The 15,979-nt window shown below is 49.8% G+C and overlaps 1 protein-coding gene across 1 annotated transcript in view; it reads right to left on the reverse strand.

Annotated features, from left to right (window-relative positions):
- ANTXR1 (ANTXR cell adhesion molecule 1) overlaps positions 1 to 15,979 on the reverse strand; it is a 64,041-nt gene that overhangs the window by 19,296 nt on the left and 28,766 nt on the right. Inside the window, exons 12-14 of the mRNA XM_054000608.1 lie at positions 15,796 to 15,874; positions 10,534 to 10,629; positions 1,162 to 1,203 (exon numbers count right to left, since the gene is read on the reverse strand). Of these exons, the coding sequence (XP_053856583.1) occupies positions 1,162 to 1,203; positions 10,534 to 10,629; positions 15,796 to 15,874 (217 nt within the window). The remainder of the gene's footprint in view (positions 1 to 1,161; positions 1,204 to 10,533; positions 10,630 to 15,795; positions 15,875 to 15,979) is intronic.

Consider the following 15,979-nt stretch of genomic DNA (forward strand, 5'->3'; position numbering starts at 1 on the left):
CACACAGCCCAAACAAATGTCTGCTCAGGGAAATGGGCCAGGTGCCTGCAGAGAGAGGCACTGGGTCCAAATGTGAGCCCCCTTGGCTCTGGGAAAAGTCTGATTTGGAGTTTGCTCCAGGAGTCTGGAGTGCCCCAAGGTGGAGGTTCCAGGGCTGGCCTTGGGTCCCAGTGCCCTGCACAGCCCAGGGAGCAGCCAGGCTGCATCCCTGCTCCTTGCAGAGGCCTGAGCTCTCCTGAGCCTTGGCTCAGCCCACCCTCCCTGGGCCAGGCTTCACGGAGAACAGGAAGCCCCATTTCACAAGCCTTCCCACCTGCAAGCTGAAGCAGCCATGGATTTGTCTCCAGGAGCAGCAAGCAAAGCAAACTACCCCAGCAGATCACCCCGAGCACAGAGCTAAGCTCATTTCACTTGCCTCGTTAAGAGGAACTGATCCAAAGCCCAGTGAAGTCAGTGGAAAAACTGCCCTTGGCACCAGAGTGCCCTGCTCAGAGCCCAGGCTGCAGGGAAATCCCAAGTGGAAAACCCTGGGAGCAGGGCAGGGACTCAGTGCGTGCTGAAACAGGAGCACGCAGAAAGAGGAGATGGAAAAGTGGGCTCAGGAATAGGTGAACAGCTTTGACCCTTCGTGGCAAGACTCGTCTAAAACCTGCAAGCAGAGTTCAGATGGGGGCTTTAATGCTGGTTTAGCATTTGCTGATTACTCTCCATTAAAGCCTCCCTGGCTCGTGCAGCTCTGCTGGTGTCCAGAGGATGCTGCTGGGCTTTTCCACCTCTCCGAACATGCCCCAGGCAGTGCCAGGCCCAGGAGCTCCCTTTTCCCACAGCAGCTGTGCTCCAGCACGGGGAGCTCCTGCCAGGAGTGCCTCTATATCCCAAACCGCCAAAATCATTACCGTGCCATTCCAGGAAGGCAGCTAAGCACATGTTTAGGCTGCACTAACTCCGAGTTAAACACAGGCTTAAGGGCTGTCCCTGTGTGAATCACAGCCTGACTGCTCTGACCAAGTGAGGAGGGATTGTCTGAGCTGTCCTTTCCTACCTGCTCAGTGAGGCACTGAGCCCACAGAATTAATCAGCTATTCTGAGGTGATTTAATCAGCTTTTCTGAACAAAACATTGTCCTGAACACCGAGGAGAGCAGGGGCCAGGGGCACTCACCTCGCTGTCTTCTGCGGGAGGTGGGGGAGGCTCCTTGATGATCTAGAAGGGTGAAAGAGAAAGAGAACCATGAATTCTTTGTTCCTCAGCATGATTGAAATCCAAAGGAGAAAACAACAGGATGCGCTGCTGGGCCACCTCTCCTGCAGCACGGTGTGGTGGCTCTAGGTGCCACTGGGGGTGGCCACAGAGGGTGGCTCTGGGTGCCACTGTCACTCAGGGGAAGCAGCAGTGTCTCAAAGCCCTGCCACAGAGACATTCCCAGTGACAGCCCCACACTCACACTGCTCACTGGATGACCCATGCCCTGTGAGAGAAAATCCAGAAAACCCAAAGTCTGATACACCTGAGTCTCCCAGTCCCAGAAGTTGCCACAGTCAGTGCTGGCCCTACGCAGTGATGCTTCACCTGGACAGCCACAGAAAATCAGCACCTCCTTCTCCTGCCCTCTGCACACGTGTACAAATCCTGCCTTGAATCATTTACAGTCTGAACAAAGGCTGGAAAGCAGAACCAACATGAAGCAAAATGCCCTGGGGACGTTGCCAAGCAGTCCCCCCAGCCTGTCCCCAGCCCATTCTTCCTTTTTCACTCCAGAAGGCTCTGCCACCTTGTGCCCTTCACATCATCAGGTTAATATAGCTCACTGTCAAAAACTCAAAAATATAGATACAAATATCTATATATACACACATATATGGCTCACAGAGGTTTCTAATAAAGCAAGCGGGGTGAGGCTGCAGCCTGGTCCAGGATATTCTCCATAGAAACCATTTCAGTTTATGTGGGTGTGAGGCCATTATTTCATGCAGAAACTTTGCATCCAGGGCTTGGCAGGCAGCTGGCTGCCAGCAGAGCATCCAAGAGCAACAGAGAGGTTTCCAAGGGGAGGGCAGTGGCACCAGGCGCGTCCAATCCCTGGCACCCCTCACCCTGCCCGGCCCCAGCCCTGCCATGGCAGTGCCACCCCCAGGACGGGGCTGTCTGAGCATCAGGGGAGGTGACACCGAGTGTCCTGAGCTCTGCTCAGAGCTGGCTGTCAGGGCAGAGCTGCCCTGGCTTGGGGGACACACGTGTGGGCTTCAAAATCACCCTAAAAATAAAATAAAAATACCATCCCGACCAGCAACAGCTTGGCCGTTGAAATGCAGAAAGGGAAAATTGCAATCACATTAAAGGCCCTGAAGATATAAATATTTACAGCAACTCCTCTCACTCGTGTTTTTCCCCCTGTGATGAGCTCACTGTTTTTATTTTGCTCTGCAAAGCCCGAGTCATGCAATGTGGCCATTAATGAGGAGCATGTGCCTCTGGCAGGGGAGGAGACAGGGCTGGAGCAGCTCAGTCCCAGCCTGGGCACTGCTGGGTGCTGGGCTCTGCCACCACCTGCTCCTGCCCACAGGACTCCTGCTTTGGTGACCTTCAGCCCCCCAGGGGACCCCTGCCAGAGAGACTTTGTGCTTCGGGAGCCCAGAGCATGCAGGGAATGAGGATTCCTCGTGAGGAGGAGTGTGGTGGAGCCTTGTTCATCCCCACAGCAGGGCTGTGTGGCTGATGGCCCCCAAAGGAGGGGGGATGGCCCCGAGGAGCCTGAGCTGGGCAGCATCCCTGTGGGATGGCATTCCCATCCATCCCACCCATGTCCCTGCCCAGCCTGGCATTCCCATCCCTGTCCCTGCCAGCCTGGCATTCCCACCTGTGTCCCTGCCAGCCCGGCATTCCCATCCATGTCCCATGTCCCTGCCCAGCCTGACATTCCCAGCTGGAGGGAGGGAAACTATGAAAGCTGTGACAGTGACCAAAAACAATAAAAACTGTGACAGTGACCTAAAACAATGAAAGCTGTGACAGTGACCTAAAACAATGAAAGCCCTGTGACAGTGACCAAAAACTATAAAAACTGTGACAGTGGCCAAAACCAATGAAAACTGTGACAATGATCAAAAATTATGAAAACTATGACAATGACCAAAAAGATGAAATCTGTGACAATGACCAAGAATGATGAAAACTGTGAAAATGACCAAAAATGATGAAAATTATGAAAATTACCAAAAGTTATGAAAACAATGAAAATAACCAAAATCAATGAAAACGACCAAAACCAATGAAAATGACCAAAAATGATGAAAACTGTGAAAATAACCAAAAATGATGAAAAGCAGATGAGACATGGATGATATGTGCCCAGGGAGGTGTGGAGTCCCCATCCCTGGAGGTGGCACTCAGTGCTCTGTGGGGCTCGGCCACAGGCTGCACTTGGTGATCCCAGAGGTCTTTTACAAGCTAAAGAACTCTGGGATTCTGTGAAAAGTGAATGGAAAGCTGGCTGCATGGCAGCACTACTCTGTGGAAAGGAAATCTTGGATATCAGCATCGTCAGAGGTGTAGGAGGGAGACAGCACCATCTCTGCTCTGTCCCTTGACACAATAAATACTAAATAAGACAAAGTGTGCAATGCACCAAAAGACCCAGGAGACATTTTCAGATTAATTTTGGTCAGTCTGACGGGTGGCATTTGTCAAGAGACCTCCATTAGAAACAAATCCCTGAGCACAAACCCATCAGACACTAAGAAAATTCAGATATCTGGTCCAAAATGTACCTGCTGAACCTCCTGGCTCCCTCCTGCAGCACGCCTTGGGCTCCAGAAGAGTTTCTCTCATTGACATTGGAATGAAACACCAGAATAAGCCATCCAATTTTGGTGCAGCTGAGCATCCAAACACAGCTTGTCAGCCAGTATCAGTGCAGATTACACACTTGGAAGTGAGGAGATGGCTGTTTTCCATACATTTGCATGCCTTCCCATAGGCACACACGTACACACAAACTGACTGACTTCTGTAAACAGATCAAGTGTTTCCTATCACAGGCCAAGGAGGGGGGAAAAAAGACATTCCTTCCATTTTTGAGTGCTTTGCACTTCTAAGAGCAACTGAACTCCCCGTAAATTGGCAGCAGGGATTGGTTAATTTGGACAAGTCTAGAGATGGGGGAGCTCAGCCTCCTGTGCCTTTGGGCCTGTATGACCTTTCAAAGTTCAAGTCTTAGCAAAAAAAAATCTCATTTCTGACTCGCTGCCCCGGCCTTCAAACAGCACAAAGCTTTTCCTTCTCCCTTTTGGATCCTTACAATTACAGCTCCGTGTGCATGAAATCCTTACTCTGGGGCACTGAGACCTTCATTTTGGGGCACTGAGACCCTTGTTCTGGGGCACTGAAACATTCACTTTGGGACACTGAGACCTTCATTTTGGGGCACCAAGACCTTCATTTTGGGGCACCGAGACCTTCATTTTGGGACACTGAGACCCTCATTTTGGAGCTCATACTGAGACTCTCGTTTTGGGGCACTGAGACATTTGTTTTGGGGCTCACACTGAGCCCCTCATTCTGGGACACTGAGCCCCTCATTTTGGGACACTGAGCCCCTCACTCTGGGATACGGAAGGCAGTGAAGCCAATGGCACCTTGGTGCCATCCCACAGCACTGGGCACAGCAGGCCCAAAGGCCCCACGCCCGCTCAGCACAACCGAAAACAACCCAAAAGATTGAAAAGGCCATCACAGGCACCCTGTGAGGACATGGGCCACGTGGCACCTCCAGGAGCTGCTGGAGAGTGGGCCAGGCCCAGCCTGGCCAGGTTTGGCTTGGCAAGGCCACGCTGTTTGCCCAGGAGTGTTTGGATGACCCCGAGCCATCCCTGGCAGCACTGGCTCTCCTGTCCCTGTGCTTGGGAGAAGGAGAACACCATGGTTTGGTGCCTTGGGTTTCAGCTTTTGTATTTCTCAGATTCTCTGCTGCCTGGCGTGTAACTCTGAAACTTCATGTTAGGTGTTAGTAGGTTCTCTTTACAAAACAATCCCTTCCTAGCTGGAGAATCAAAGATAACCTTACCCAAAAAACACAGACAACAGCAAAGAGAAAGGGGCAAGCCAGGGGTCTGAGACTTCATCACCTGGACCTGTAACTGGACAATTGAACCCAATTGTACATGAACCAAAACTTATAAAGGTGTAAAAAACTTGTGACCGGGATCCATCTTGGGTTCAACCTGGGTGTAGCCCTGGCCAGGCCCTTGTGCTGCCCAAGGTTTGTCCTTTTAAGGCCTTTTATAAATCCCTATTTTGTCCATTTAGCTCTGCCTAGTCTCTGCTCCAGACCAGTGTTTCCAGGCATTGGGTTCGGCCCCGGGTTTGCTCTCTAGGTGAGGAACACCTGAGGACAAAGGTGACGCACGGGTCTCTGTTAGCTGAGCCACTCCAGATCCGTGGAGAAGCAGCTCTATCACTGGATAACCCAGTGGCAAAGCACAGGAATGCTATTAGCCACCTCCAGGAAGGTTAAAAACATTGGGAAGGATGAATTTTCTGTTGCTCTGAAATTTCTGTAGCCATTCAGGCACAAGAAAGCACATGCTGAGTCCAAATTTTGTATGTTCCAGGAATGTGTCTGGGATAGTTTCCATCCTGGGCGCCCAGAAATCTCCACCAGCTCTCCGTGTCCAGCAATCCCCCAGTAACTATCCCTGGAGTTTTAGATGATAAATTGGGGCAATATGTTTCTTGTCAGAGGAGCATATCTGCTTTAGGATGGGACAGATCATCATTTAAAACCAAGCAAACAGTACAAAAGAAGAAATAAAGGACTTTGCCTCTAATTAGGACTACAGTTTGGAAGCATGCTGTGAACTGAGCAGATTCTTCTTGTCCTTAATTACCTTCACTCTTCTGGAAAACACCGAGTATATATTCTTGCTGTCTTAATAAACAAGGATTTTAATAGCATTAACTATGATCCATCTGACTAATTTCCTATTTTTTCCCCTTCCATATTTATAGTTTTGACCTCTCAGTCCTGTGACTGCTTCATATTTGAGGTATGAGTTGGGTAAAGGAACATTTCCTTTTTATTTCTGTCGTATCTTCTGTGTCTTCTCAGTATCCATGAAAGCCTTGGAGATCTGCTCTACACTTCAAAGCTGACACAAGCAGGGGCCTGTCCCAATTTCTTCAGCTGCAATAAAATACAATCTTCTTCTCAGAGATGCAAGTAAGAGGTAAAGGAGGTCCAGTGGAAAACTAACTCATCCTTTTCAGTTCCCCTCTCCTGTCAGCTTGGGAGCAGGTTCAGGAAGCTCAGTTTTAACTGATTAAACTACAAGAACAGGCTGCTTCTCCCCAGAGATTTGGAGGTGAGCTGCACAAACCAAAATTCAATGCAGGATCACAGCACATGTCAAAATCATCCACTTCTGAAAGACAGGCCACCACGGAGAGAAAAAGGCTCCATTTTCATGAACCGTGGCACAGTTTGGAGCCTGCCTGCAGCTCTGCAGGGAATGCAGCAGAAATGCAGTGTCTGCACAGGTCCTTCCCTCTCCTGGGCTGCTCCACTCACACAGACAAACCAGTTCAGAGCCACTGGGGAGTGTCCAGGTGTCTGACCCACTTTCTTTGGAAGACCACAGAAATGAAATCCCTTTTCTGGGCAAAGGAAAACCAGGGTGGACACTTGGAGCTGTGCACAGGAGCCCTTGCCCTCACTCACTGACTCCTGGGGAATCTTCTGGTTGAGTGATCCTGTGCTCCCTTCCCCCCCGATGAACACAACTGCAGAGGAGCTGTGCCTGGTGTGCTCGTGGGAGAGGGTGGGAATCAGAATCCAGGGATCTTTGTAAGGAATCTCCAGCCAGCCAGCAGGGACCCTGCCATTTTATAGCTCTGCAGAGCCCATGTATTTCCTTCCCTTCTCCTCCACCAGTTTGGCCATGTGGTTTTAATCTATATTTTCTGTATTTTCTCCATCCAGCTTTTTGTTTCCAAACCTTCTGGTCAGCTGCAGTACAAAATGAGAGCCAAACAGATTGCTGGGTTCTTCCAAGCTTACTTCCAGAAAACAGCTTTAAAGTTAAAAAATGCTGTTGGGTGCCTAAACACCAACACCTCATTTATCTGCCAGCCACACCCCTGCATTTAAAATCACTGTAGTATGAAAATGAGCGAGGTGGGGCAGATTTCCTACGTGGGCAAATAACCCAGCCCAGACCCTCAGGCCACCCTGCATGGCTGCAGAAGGGAGGCAAGGGCTCAAACCTGGAGGAGGTGTGATGGATGAGCACCATCCCAGCACGGGAGACCCTCCCAGCAGAGGGAGACCCTCCCAGCACAGCCAAGCCTTCCAGCTATTACATTAATTCTGCCTTTACTGTACATCCCAACACTTGAGGCAGCTCCATTCCCAAGCCAGCCTAACAACGTGTCTCCTTAGGACAGTTTTGGAGGTTTATTATCTCCTTGGCTTACCTCTACAATAAAAGCTATTTGATTTATATCACCATTAAACCTGAGGCTCACGTTGGCCTCCTGCCCAGGAGAAGTCCAGCCCCGGGCAGCTGAACAGCCTCCTGCACGCACGGCTCCTGCTGTGGATGTCTGGACTGCTCCAGGCTGTGCTGGGTTCAGGAAGGAGGAGGAATGGGAAGACAGGCAGTGCCTGGGGGCAGCCAGGAGCTGGGATCTGCTGGGATCTGCTGCCTGGCAGATCTGCTCAGCTCAGGAGAAGTGGGGTCACCCTGCTGGAGGTGTCTGTGTACTCGTTTCCTTCTTGCCATCCTTCTTGTTACGAGCGCAGTTCGGGGAGTTCAGCACGGCAGAATTGTTCCTTTGTTTTCTGTTCTTTAATGAACCTCCCACAACCTTTGGAGAGGTTCCTCCTGCCTCCCATGCTTTTGTAATATCCTCCACAGGTATCCAGGGGAATTCTGCCTGTGCTGGTACATCAGGCACAGCAAAGAGTTATTATTGTCCTGATCTACTAAGCAACAATTGCCTCTACTGTAAAGCGAGTGCTGAATTCCAGGCTTCATCCCAGAGCCCTTCTGAGACCAATAAACTTGGATGCATTTGGAAACAGCATTCCTTCATGGATGAGTGCCAAGGAGATACTGGGCTCCAGATAAACCTCCAGAGTGAGTCTGTTGACTCCAGTCCATTTACTCCAGGGATGAAGCTGGCTCAGTGTCTTTCCTGAAGAACTGCTGGATAGTAATGACTCCTATTTAATTAAAAAGCACGCCAAGAGGAATTTCAGGGTTTAGAAATGTGCTTGTCGCTCAGAAACAGATTTATACTTGCTAAGAGAAGAGTTTGTTGTGTTTTTTTTCCTTTTTCCCCTGACACATCCCCAATTATCTCGGAGACGTCCCTGGGCTGGAATCCACGGCGATGTCTCCGGGTCTGCGGTTTGGTTATTCGAGGTTGGAGCTCTAGGCTGTTGTGCAAGGCAGTTCCTCTGCCCTTAATTCACTCCTGACAGCTCTGCATTCCTCCCCGTGCCACTTCCAGAGCAGCCAGAGCTCTGCTGGTCTCCCTCTCGCCATCCCCGACAGGCTGGGCGCTCCTCCAGGGTTTATCTCTGAATCCGCGGCGTTTTTGGGTGAGCAGTGCGCAGCGAGGTATCCTGGCTGCTCTGCCAAACACACCGGATGCCCTCCCAGAGAGGTGGAAGAGATTTCCTGCAGGCTCTTGGAATAAAATCCTTCCAACAGCTACAGGGAAGTGTTTGACTACATTGGAAAAATATCAGTGAGATAGTCCCCACTTGCAGAGCTTGCTCAGAGGGAACGTGGGAGGTAAAGGAGGAGAGTGAGGAAAAGCTTTTATCTGCAGCAAATGTTTTAAGTGGAGAATTTAAATCTGAAAAATATTAAGCTTTTAAAGTTTCATGTGGACCAGAAACTCCCTCTCTCTGCTGCACCCACCTTGCTTATTACAGAAAATATCTGGACTATTTTTCACATTCGGGGCTGTTACGTGACCACTGTCCTCACATGATTCCACTGCAGCAGAGCCACGGTGCCCTCATGACAGCTCCACATCCCTCCATGCCCTGCTGCTTTTATTTATGCCTTTTTCTCATCAGCCTCATCTTTCTGCTTCACAGAACCTCAAAGCAGCAGCATCACTGACAACATTTTCCCTCTATCCCCTCAATTACCAGATCCCAGTCTGCACAGGGCACATCTCCCCTGACTTCCATGCAGATGTGCCAACAAAAAGCTGGCCAGCTCCCCTGGGAATGTGCCATCTAGTTTAGACAAATAACTCTGAGCAACCTACCATGCTGCTAGTCCTCTGGCCAATTTTAGAACCATTTTTTTTTTATTGTTCTGAAAGTCCAAATAAATATTTTTTCCATTCTGGTATTCATCTCGGCACTGAGGTGCCAAACTACTGTGAAGAGAAGCATTTTATCCCCATTTTCAGCCAGGAACAGAAATAGACAACTAAGATTTTTCCTGCAAGATTTCCATCCTTGTTCTGGAATACACATCTCAGCACAGAGTGGCTCCTGCAGTGTGTGGCTCCAAAGCTCTCTGCCCTGCACTGTAGGTTTGCTACAACATGGTGCAAATTTACAACACCGTGTCTGTGATTTAAAATCAGGAATAACGATGGTGACCCAGAAACTGGGGCCAGTTTGGGCAGCCTTGAAAGCAGCTTGTGAAAGGTGACAGGCAGCCAGTCACAAACCCAGGCTCCAGTCCTGCTGACATTTGTGTGTCCCTAATTCTTGGTCTACATTTGCAGCACAAACAAGATCCAAACCAAAAGCAGAGCTTCCCTGCATGGTGAGCTCCACAGCAATGAGCCCTCACCCCGATCCTCGCTGGGAAAGGCAGAGCCAGGCTCAGCAGGGATGCTCAGGGTGGGACAGACAGACAGCAGTCACGGGAGATGAGAGCTCATCTCCAGTCCTGCGATTCCCTTCCTGCCTCCCTTCACCCCTTCCTTCTCCCCTGTTCTTTCTCCTGATTTCTCTCTGCCCTTTTAAAGCTTTAACTCTGATTGTGCTGCTGAACTTTTCTGAAAGGGCCTGGAGGAAAGACAAAGCTCACTGAAGCACAGACTTCCACTGCCACTGTGACATTCAAAGTGCTTTTCAGACAAGGTGATCCAGGAAACACAGCTCATCTTGCAAAAATCTGGACACCCAGCAATATCTTCTCCTTGCCCCTGAGGCAGAACCAGGCCTCCAGTGTGGGTTATCAGTCCTGCCCTCCTACAGGAGCCCTCCAGCACGGGGATGCTGGCACCAGGGTTAGAAAATCCACACCAGGGATGGCAAGGAATACATTTCTGCAAACTATTTCAATTTTGTGACCAAAACACAGGGCTAAAAGGCTCCTGACAAGGTTTGGGTGTTGGCAACAGGGGTCTAATCCATGGCTGGGCAGATGAAACAGGAGCCCCAAGCAGAGCCAGCAGTGGCAGAAATCCTGGGATCAGTCCTGTGGAAAACTCTGCCTCCTCCCCCCTCATTTCTTACTGAAATGCTGCTTGGTGCTGGTGATTTCTGTCACTTACCACAGTGCAGCAGAGGGGCCAGAACCACCAGAGCAGAGCCAAGGCCAGCAGGAGGAAGAGGATCAGCAGGGCGATGGCCAGGATGGTCCCGTCGGACTGGAGGAGAACAGAGAGAGCACAGCGTGTGACACCTGGGACACCCCTGCCACCTGGGACACCCCTGCCACAGAGCTGGCCTCACACATTGTAGCTGACACATTCTTCTCTCTTTCAGGATTTTTTCATAGAGGAGTACAGAAAGAAGAAAGAGAAAACAGTTTCTATTTCTGCTCCTTATTTTTCCCATGTAGGATGTGTTTGGAGAATTGCTTACCTGGGGTGATTGCTTGATTAAATTCTAGTGAAGATTGTTTAAGCCTAATGACCAATCCAATCCACCTATATCTGGACTCTGGAGAGAGGGTCACGAGTTGTGAGTTAGTTAAATATAGCAGTTAGAAAAAGTAAGTATATAGTTCTAGTATCTCCTTTAAATAGCATATTAATGTATTATAGCATAGTTATAATAAAGAAATCATTCAGCCTTCTGAACTGGAGTCAGACATCAGCATTTCTTCCCACCGGGTTCACTGCATTTACAATAACACATCCTCCCGTGCACCCTGCCCCAGCTCTGTCCCAAAGGCCCCTCTCTATTTGCTGCCACGTTAATGATGTCATTAGGGTTAATCACACTAATGGCACCCATTTAATTGTCAGAGCAGGTGCAGCTCTCCCCTCTCCTCACACAGGGAACGTGGCACCTGCCCTCCCCAGCACCTCCCTGCACAGAGGCTGAGACCTCTCCTTCACCTCACAGGTTTTGCATCATTCACATCATGCATTCTGTTCTGACCCTGCACTTACATCAAACACTTAATTCAGATTAAAATTCATGTAACCTTCCCCAGAATATTGAGGTGAAGGCTTAAAGAAAGATTTGAAGAAGAGCTCATAACACAGTCATGGAATCATGGAGGGGTTTGGGCTGGAAGGGACCTCAAAGCCCATCCAGTGCCACCCCTGCCAGGGGCAGGGACACCTCCCAGTGTCCCAGGGTGCTCCAAACCCCATCCAGCCTGGCCTTGGGCACTGCCAGGGATGGGACAGCCACAATACTGGCAAGGTTTTCCTGCAGTTTAAGCAATTTCCTTGCAGCTCCTCCCTCCTGCAGCCCAAACATGCTGGTGTTACAGTTGAGTCCAAACTCACAGAGATCTCCAGGGCCAATGACCCAGGTCCTGCTGCTCCTCTCAGCTGTGCTGACTCAGAGCAGCTCTGCCAGGAGCTTTCCAAGAGCTCTGAGCATCCAGCACAAGGACACACAGGGAGTTTCCCCATCATTAACTCCAGAAGGTCCCCTCCTCTCAGGATTCTCCCAGTTAAAGCCCATTTTCTGCAGTTCTGCAGCAGAATTGCAGCTGTGCCTGTGACCCTGAGCTGTGCCAGCCTCCCTGTGCCAGGATCCTGCTGCTCCCAGAGCAGCAAGGCCTGACTTAAAGCTCTCCGAGATGCTCCTGCTGCAAGAGGCAGAGATTTAAACCCCCCCAGCCAGTGTCAGGGCCAGGCTTAGGACAGGTCCAGGGCCAGGCTGACCTGCTGCTGTGACAAATGCTTGAATCCCTGCAGCCCAAGGGCCTGATGACCTCCCCACCATTCCAGAACACAGAGTAATGGAAGAACAACCAGTTTGAGAGCATTTTCCAACCTCTCTGCTGGTGCAGAAAGAATTTCTGGAGAACTTGGACCAAGAGAACCCGATCTCTGACACTTGGAATCAAGAGGGGGTAATCCACACAGGAGAATAAATCACCCAAGACATGTCTGGAAATGGAACTTGGACCCCAATGCACACAGAAAAAGCTCATTTGAGAAGACAGAGCTGTTCATTTGGGGCTATTCCTCCAGACAAACAGCATGAAGGCACATCCATCATCTGCAAAATGCAACCTGCTGGTATTCAACGCTTTAGAAAATGTGATCTCAATGCTTTACTGCCCTGAAATTGTAGGAAAAAAATCAGGCTTTTTATGTCTAATCGTTATCTGCCCTGTAGCCCCATATTAAAACAATTATTTGGTCGTTAAGAGTATTCTAAAATCAATTTTCAAAAGTACAACACAAATTAAAGTAGCTTTTTAACTGTTTTCTAGGGACTTTTTTTTTTTTTTTTGTTCATTTTAAAAAATAGAATTTATTTTTACTTTCCTTTCCCCCAGGAACAACCTGTAAAAGCCAATTTTTGATACCCCAGCACATCTGTTCCTCTGCAGTGCAGCTGGCCTGGCCAGCTGGGGGCTTGTGTATCACAGCAGCAAACGAGTCCAGAGGCCTGGGCAGGGCTGGAGCTGCCAGATCTTCCCAGTGTCACCCAGAATTTAGCTGTCACTGTGCAGTGCCTGTGGTTTATACAGCTCTGACTGTGCTGAGGCAGGAGCTGAATGATAAATGATTCAGCCAAGCTGAATGACAAGCAGGAACAAAAATCTGCCTGCTCAGAAAGTTCCACTGGTGCTTTGAGATCTCCCTCCCAGTCTGGTACAGCTGCTGAGAAAGGGCTGAAGCATTTCAAATGTCTGATTTCATTCCAGTGAGGACCTGCACATCACAACACAGTGTTTAACACTTTCCCCTCTCCCAGTTCCTCCAGCCCTGACCCAGCACCAGCAGTGAATCCCTTTCCAAGAGCTCCCAACTCCACCAGCCACCTCTTGCTCATTCTTCCAGCAGGGAGTCAAAGTCCAGCTGACTTTCCTGAGTGTTCATTTTTGGTCTTTGCTTGCCAGGAAAGCAGCTGTCTGCTTCAGCCATGCTGTCAATTGAATGTTTGCTTCTCTGGATTAACTCCAGAGAGTCCTTGAGAATCGACAGTTGACAGAAAACGACAGCTATTGCTTACAGGGGAAAAGGGATTTGTGCAGATCATTTACAGACTGTGTCAGAATATAAAAGGCAAAGAAAGCTTTTCAGGCCATGGAACTGCTGGCTTTGCTCCTTCTCCCAGCAAACACCCACTCCTGGGGGGCACGGGGGGCTGGGATGCAGGGCATTGGCACCAAGGTGAGTGTGGAGCTTTTGGAGAGGCCACTCCAGAGCTGACCACTCCAGAAATACACCAAAGCACTGATGGCTGCTGTGCACAAAGGGAAGGAAATATCTGGTTTTTCCCTGTGGGTCACCATCACTTCATTTCCCAGCTCCCAGATGGCCCAGCAGACCCAATTCCAGGTCTGAAGCCAATTAAACAATTTGGTGCTCACTTTGTGTAGGGGTATTTCCAGAGCTGGAGCCCCTGTAACCTTAATTAAAGAGAGCATTGCAGTCCCAGTGAACAGTTTTACCTTTGAAAAGGATTTGAAAACATAAAACACTGCTACAAAGACAAAAATGTGCATTTGCCCAGGAGGAATTGTCCTGTTTTTCTGAAGCCTGAGCTACAGTTTGCAAAGAGCAGCCACTGAAAATTTCTCATCTGGCTTCAGAAGCAGGATCTGAGCTGTGGCTGCCCTGCAGATCCAGGCTCCCAGGCTGGAGGCATCAGTGAAGCACAGGCATTTCCAAAGGTTTCCTTACAGCTGTTAAACAGCAGAAGATAAACAGGTATTTCATCTCCTGTAACCTACAAATAATAATTCTACCCTCAGAAGAAAGCACGTGAGGAAGGAATAATTCTTCTCTAAGCATTGTTTCCCAGGTCCTGCCTCATGTGAGTAAAACATAGAAACCCCTTTGTGCTGACAAAATCTGCACTTCTGCCAGTGATCAGTGAACTAGAAACTAAAACCTGACTAATAAAATAAATTCCCTTCTTTTAAGTCATGAGGAAATCTTTGTTGGTTTTGGAATTTAACCTCTCACATAAGCTCTGAAAACTCTCTCCACACAGTCTTGTCCTTGAGGAACAAGGGTCAGGTTGGGGTGACACAAAAGCCTTTTCTCAGCTGGTACTTCAGCCAGAGAGCCCCTCTGGAAGCTCATGTTGTGCTGGCCTTTCCCTTTGCTGCACAGGGACAAAAGCAGCCTGGGGACACATCCTTCAGTCCTCCTGGCATCCCAAAAATTACTCGAAGCCAGTTGACAGGAAAATGAAAGCAGTGCCTCAGCCATGGCCTGGGCAATGCTAAGTCTGCCCACAGATTAATAAAGCTGAGTGCACCAGGCATGAATGACTACTGGGAATCCCAAAGGAATTCCTTCCCACCCCCCAGCATGCCTCATTTCGTGCCCTGCTCCCAACAGCCAGCCCTCAGCAGGAGCAGCATGTCCAGCATTACTGGGAATGACAAATTTCATCATCCTGTTCCCAGCAGAGCCTGAGGGCAGCAGTTCTGACAGCCCCCATGTTCCCCCCACTCCAGGGGGGAACCCAGCACATTTCTGGCCCATTTCTGGCTGGTTTCCCTGCTGATCACAGCTGCTGCACTTGCTGCAGAGGGATCAGCCCAGGAGAGGAAGGCAGCAGAGCTGCTCCTTGTCCCCTGGGCAGTGGCCAGGCAGGCACAGACACCTCCAGGGCACTGCCAGCCCAGCCCTGGTCCCTGTGATGCCTCAGGTTTTAGTTTTCATATTTTTCAGGTTCTGTGCTGCTTTAGTGTGCAGTTCTGAGCTGCATGTTAGGGGATGGTGAGCTCTTCACAGAGCAGGGAGACAAAACAATTCCTGCTGTAGCTGGGGACTAAGGACAACCACCCAAATCTCAGGCCCAGGAGAACAAACAACGTGGAATGAAGAGAGAAAAACAAGGAGGATGGGACTTCATAACCTAAAGCTGGAATTGGACAATTAACCCCAATATGCAAACAGAGCAGAACTTAGAAAAGCGAGAGACCCCATGACTGGTTGTGCATTTTGTGACCATTTTCGGTTCATCGTGGGCTCATTTTGTGACCATTTTGGTTCATCTTGGGTTCATTTTGTGACCATTTTGGGTTCATCTTGGGTGCAGCCCTGGCTGGGCTTTTGTGCTGCCCAAGGTGGATCCATGGAGGAGATCCTTTGAATAAATCCCTGCTTTATTCTGTGACTCTGCTCTAGCTCAGCCTTCCCAAGGCATCACCTGTCCCAGCAGAGACCTGGAGCCTGAGGTGTCACTGAAGGCTTGGCCACATTGTGGCACACAAGACACCCGAAATGTCCCCTTGCCACATGTTCAAAGTGCCCTTTGAGCGGGGGACAGGTCCCTCACAGCAGGCAGAGCCAGCCTGGCAGCCCTGCTGCTGCTGGGACACGCTCCTGGTGTTAAAGCCCAGCACCCCCAGAAGCATTTCAGGAATCACAACTTACACAGTGCGTGCTGGAGATGATGACAGAGCTGGAGATGAAGCTCAGCCCATCATTCATGCTGACTTGAAGAGCTGCTTCCCTGGAAAAAAATAGAACCAAGTCAGGGCAGCTCACACACAGCCCTCTGTCTGATGCCACGCTGTGCCCTGGCTGCTCAGAAATCCCCCTGGACGGATAATTCCCA

The sequence above is a fragment of the Vidua macroura genome, chromosome 28 (assembly GCF_024509145.1).
Source record: "Vidua macroura isolate BioBank_ID:100142 chromosome 28, ASM2450914v1, whole genome shotgun sequence".
Classification (NCBI taxonomy): domain Eukaryota; kingdom Metazoa; phylum Chordata; class Aves; order Passeriformes; family Viduidae; genus Vidua; species Vidua macroura.